Raw genomic sequence first — 5802 nt, 5'->3', positions numbered from 1 at the left:
TAGAAAGGAAATCGGATAAAAACAATGAATCCATATCAACAAGATTAAGCAATACACTGTCAAGCTCAGAGGTTATAGATTACAAGAAGCTCACAGATTTTGCAACAACAAAAAATAAAAACGAAGCTATAAACTAATCTACAACTACAAGTACTCAGAATCCTCAAAATTTTGAATGATAGGATTCATATAACTCTGAATAAGGAACTTTAATATAGGATTACATAATTTTTCAGTCTGCAGGGGATTCTACACTGCATTGACCGTGGCAGCCGGAGTATACCAGCCATGGTGGATCTCCACAGCCTTCTTTCTCCGGGCAAGCCGAGACTTCCTACGTGCTCCAGTGTTCCTGTGCAATGTTCCCACTCTCACTGCCTTGTCTATAACTGAATATGCCTCTGCAATTAGTTTCTCAACTGGAACAATTTCTTCAGATGCTGCATCAGTTTTCTTCTTGAGCACATCAAGAGCTTCCAGAACCTGGAAAAGTTGAAATAAATTTCACAAAAAACATCAGGAACTTCTTAGAAACAATTCAACACCTTTGTCACAAGATTTTGATAGATTTTTTACAGGACATCACCCTAAGCTTCTGCCTTTCTCTTGTTAAATCATTAATATCATCATTGTTATAGAAGATTATTTTATAAAACGGGTAAAGTAACATTATAGTAACCATTACTTCAAGTTATGGAAAACAAGTCATCTTCCCTTTCCCTTTTTTTTAATATCCCCTAAGAAATAATTACTGATACAAACTATCAAACAAAGAGATCAATTAAGAGTGCGAGGACAATGAGACATTCCTTCATGGTGAACCAAAAAGGAGGTAAAAAAAGGCATTGAGCACATTCTAATTCTTAAAATTAATAAATAAATAAAAACCAACGATAAAAAGTCCTATTAGCCCACAGCTAGCTGGGACTTGGGATTAATAACACGCTATTTTCAGTCAAGTCACATATAGTAGAAGCAATTTTGGACAGGCACCTCTATTTTTTATACCAACTTCATCCAAATCTTTTTCCTTGCCCACAGCTTTCAACTATGTTAGCTCCCTCCTGCAGTCCCTATGAATATCCCAGATAATTGATAATGATTGTCTGCGTAGAATTTGCAATGGTACTTGACATAGTGATGTCACATATACTTGCTTCATGGACATGTATTTGGTTATATAGATACAATATATATATACACACATGGAGAGGTAAGGATCAACAAGCATTTTAAGGGAAACTCCCTCTTTCTCTCTCTTTTGTACCTGCTTTCTAGTTCTACTTACAAAAAAGGCCAGTTCCAGCATATACTCAGGTGCTTCATAGTCTTTACATGGACATTTTACAGATCATATAAAGGATGAACTGTTTGTTAAGAGGTCAAGTAAAAATTACAGGAGGCTCATATTTAGTCACCAGCTAGCTTGGTGAGTCTCCAATTGAATGCCTAATGTTTAAAGAGGGTATTGATAAATATCAAGCAACGGTAATTATTTTTGTACTTCAAATGCCACTCCAAAGACAATCAGGATACCCTGACCAGCTCACACCCACTTATGCTCTCTGTTGTAAGGTACACAACCAGTTCAAGAGAGTTCATACAAATTTCAAGAAACTGTATATATTTGTCCTTCAGCTACCACTGTAATGCCAAAATAATTAACCATAGTATAACCAAGGCAGTCAAAGGCGAAGGCAACCTTAAGGCGCCAAGCAAGGCCTTGTATTGCCCCAAGGCATGAGGCTACAAAAAGGCACTAGCCCGAATAAATCAAGGCGCCAAATTCTTAATATATTTATTATACATATAGAACTTAAATCATATGTACCTAGTGTATTATAATATTATAATGAAGTGTTTTTCAATATGTAGCATGAAGAAATTAGGTCTATCAAATTATTTCAAAATAGGATTAACATTTTAGGCTCTATTAGTTAGTTCTAACAATACATTTTACAACAAGCTTCTATACAACAATAAGTCTTACAAAACAAATTTGTAATTTTTTTTTTTTTTTTTGAGCAAAACAAATTTGTAAATTAATTTAACTAACAATAGGTTTTATAACATGCCTTTTGAAATTAATAATGTTAAAATAGGTTTCACAACAAACTTCTACAAAAAATTTATAAAAAATAAAAATAAAAAAACACTTGAGGCTCTCGCCTTAGTGCCTTTTTCATGCCTTAAGGCAGTCGCCATGCTCACCTAGGCTCTAAAGGCAAGCGCCTCACTAAAGGTGCCTCTCCTTAGAGCCTTTAAGGCGCCTTAGTGGCGCCTCACCTCGCCCGAGTGCCTAGGCAAGCACCCAGCTTGCCTTTGACTACAATGAGTATAACAGCTATCAAGAAATTGAAGATGACAAATCGGTTCATCTTCAATGCAAATTAATAATATTTATTGGTAAAGTAATGAGCATTTTATTGACATCCAAATTCTATAATGTGCTCAAATTTGTCCAATGTATGTACTATATCCATTATCCAGAAAGAAGAAAACAATTGCTTAAACTGACTCTTGCATGATGCTAGTAATGGACTTTGACACATTTTTGAAGAACACATTCATTCATTGTAGCCATTAAACTTCTTATGATCTAAATGCATGCCTATTTTAGCCAGTAAAGAATAATGGAGAGCTTTCTAATATTCACTTCTTTATCACATTTAGAAATATGACAAACATGAAGACAATATTTAAAATAAAATAAAAAACTGGGCAACAAATAAAACCAATTTGAATGCCCACAATAGTGTTCACCAAAAGACTTCTAGGTCAACCATGCAGCAAGATGGAGTCTTTGCTGGCTAACAACAATTGTAATTCTCTCTTGCATGAGTGCACAAAGACACACACACAGACTATTTAATGAGGTTTTTAGCAAATTTTACACAAAAATATCATACCTATTCTTTTATATAAGTTGCAAGAATATCATACCAAAAACTATGGAATTGCTAAACATCAGAATTAGACCACTGAAATTTTGCAGAAAAAAGCTCCAAAGAGCGGACAGATGGGCATGTCAACCAAACACGCGATAATAAAAAAAGGGGTCACAATTAAGGTCACTTTGAGAGTGCCTAAGTTCCAATAAAGGACCATGAGATACCACACAATTTTCAAATTTTAACTTTTAAGCTCAGTTGGAGTTCCAAGACATCTCTGAATAACACTATAATAATATTTAGAGAGTTCAATTTTGGATTCACTCATGAAAGGTTCTGTCCATGAAATTCAGCAAATAATGAGGCCTACGGATTGAAACACCAAATTCTACCTCAATAATTTAAAGATATAGGAATGATACCAATCTAGATATCAACATGGATGTTTCATTCAGATATGGACCAAACATTAAAAAATAAAAAATAAAAAGGATATTTTAATTTGGGACAAAATTTAGGTAAAGTTAAGTGTTGTACATTAGGTTCCCCAAATAAATACAAACACATAGTTGCATTGACCAATGAAACACAAACAATATTAAAGACAAATAACTTCAATGCAGCTGCGTTTGAACATAATTGGGAAACATATATTGCACCTAAGCACCTAAGAAACTGTGCATAAATTTTACCCTTTTATTTGATTTAGTTTAACCACACATGAAATATAGAAGAACAACAACAACAAAAACAAGAAATAAAAATCATAAGAATTTAGGTCTCCAAAGTTGTGCTGAGAATCGTCAGACTGCCAATGTTGATAGGAGGAAGTGTGTTTCATGTTATAGTAGATAGATCACACTAATTTGAAGAAAAGCAGATCTTTGATCTTTATCGTGACCCTGTTAATGACTCTTAAACAAAAAGAGAAGTTTCATATCAAGATGATTTGATACATAGCTTCATAATCTAAAAGGAAAATTTCAGTTTGAAACAATATATAAAACATCATTATACCATTAATTTTTCTATATATTGGTAATTTACACACACACCCTGTATGGGTCTTGAACCCACAACCTCACCCCCTACCTTGCTCTTACAAGGGAAGAAGCCATTCAAGCCAGAGCTCATTAGCTCTAATATCATTATATCATCACTGATATCTAGAAGCATTTTACTGAACAATCGAACATAAAAACTATCCTAATACCAGATAAAGTGCGAGCCCACAACAAAAATAGAATTAAACATAGTCCTCTTTACAAATTTTCACACTCTCAAACTTTTTTAGAGCATTCAACACAAACAATGAAAAATAAACCCATTTTACACAAACAAGAATAAAAATTAAGGAGGAAAAAAAACTATAAATTTATACAGAAATTAAATTAGAAGAATGTATAATAAGCACCTTCTTCATACGGGTCTTGATTTCAGATTTGCGGGATTTGTTGTAGACGCGCCTTTTCTCAGCTTGACGAGCCCTCTTTGCAGCTGAGTCTGCTTTCTTAGTTGGAGCCGCCTCACACACTACACTTAAATGCCGACTTGGCCTTTCTGTTGTCCTCATTGACAAATTTCCTGAAAAATTCACAAAACCCAGAATTTCAAATCCTCTTAAAATTTCATTACCAAAAATTGGGGTTCTGAGAAAAGAAATGAACAAGGAATTGTCATTCCAAAACACAAAATTAAAATTAAAAACTTTATTCAGCTGTACTTTAGCAACTGGATTATTTTCAATTTTCGAAAGTAACAACATGAATCATAAAAATCTAGTTTTTTTTTCTATACATTTCGTGTATATTGCTTGTTTCTTTTTCATAGCAACCAAATAAAGATATATTAACAAAAAAAAAATGGATAAAATGCAGTTTCAGAGAGGCAAAGAGATGGGTTATGAGTAGAGAGTGCATTTACCATTGGAGAAGAGATAATTGTGTGAGAGGTTAGTTGAGAAACCGAGTGATTTGAATGTACTTGACTGATTTGAAGAAGGGCCAGTTAGTGAAAGATTTCTGAGTTTTGAAGGGAGTGCTAAACAAGATAATGATAGGGTTGCCATTTCTCTCTTGCTCTCTACAGAGACCAACCTCCTCAGCTGTTTTTGTCTTTGCTCCTTTATCCACAACCACTGGAGAGAGAGAGAGAGAACTAGCAAGATTTCGCTTTTGTCTCTGTAATATGTAAGATGGGCTCTTTTCCTGGGCTTGTTATTTGGTAATCTAAGACTTCCAGCCCTTGGCCCAATTTTGTTTTGATGTTCATGTTTCTCCGTGTTAAACAGAAACACGGGCCAAAATGCCAAATACCACTATTTTAAAAAAATTGTAGCAAAAAAACACTGTTTCGGAACTATATAGGAAAATATCACTTTTCTAGAACTCGAGTTCCAAATGATACTCGAGTTTATGAAACTCGAGTACTAAAAAAGTGGTATTTCCCTATATAGTTCCAAAACAATGTTTTTTTACTACAAATTTCTGAAAATTGTGGTATTTGGCCATTTTGGCCCAGAAACACACCTCGGACAAAGTTTCACTAAGAGAAACTCTTCAAACCACTTTAAAATTATGTCATGTGTCCTTTCAACTTAACCCAACGAGTTTTATTTTTTTTTTTTTTTTTTAATTCTCAAACCATCGATGGTGTTGGGTTTAATTGGGTCAAGTTGAAACGACACGTCATAATTTCAAAATGGTTTAAAGGGTTTCGAAGAAAAACTTTAGCTTTTTTTATTATTTTATTTAATCAATTTCGTTGTCAAACTAAAGAAAGATATTACAATAGCTTGTAAGCAATAGTTTTGAAGGGTTTGCCTTTCAAAAATGTATATACCCAACTTCTTTTTTTGGAAATTGACAGAATGCAATTGAACCATTTGTGGCAAAGATGTTGAAGAATTTGA

General features: G+C 33.8%; 1 protein-coding gene across 1 annotated transcript; it reads right to left on the bottom strand.

Moving 5' to 3' along the window:
• On the bottom strand, window positions 1-5056 carry LOC115957581 (30S ribosomal protein S20, chloroplastic). The gene is made up of 3 exons (XM_031075865.1): window positions 4815-5056; window positions 4306-4475; window positions 1-483 (listed from the first exon to the last, which is right to left on the bottom strand). The coding sequence occupies exons 1-3, from the start codon at window positions 4957-4959 to the stop codon at window positions 250-252; spliced, it is 549 nt and encodes a 182-aa protein (XP_030931725.1). The 5' UTR covers window positions 4960-5056; the 3' UTR covers window positions 1-249.
• Window positions 5057-5802: the final 746 nt, after the last annotated feature.

The sequence above is a fragment of the Quercus lobata genome, chromosome 8 (assembly GCF_001633185.2).
Source record: "Quercus lobata isolate SW786 chromosome 8, ValleyOak3.0 Primary Assembly, whole genome shotgun sequence".
NCBI classification, from domain to species: Eukaryota; Viridiplantae; Streptophyta; class Magnoliopsida; order Fagales; family Fagaceae; genus Quercus; species Quercus lobata.
This window is presented reverse-complemented; position numbering and strand designations above follow the sequence as displayed.

Coding starts and splice junctions, on each gene's coding strand:
- LOC115957581 (XM_031075865.1), bottom strand. CDS start 4,959: ATGGCAACCCTATCATTATCTTGTTTAGCACTCCCTTCAAAACTCAGA. Junction 4,476..4,814: donor CAATTATCTCTTCTCCAATG/GTAAATGCACTC, acceptor TGAATTTTTCAG/GAAATTTGTCAATGAGGACA. Junction 484..4,305: donor TCAAGACCCGTATGAAGAAG/GTGCTTATTATA, acceptor CAACTTTTCCAG/GTTCTGGAAGCTCTTGATGT.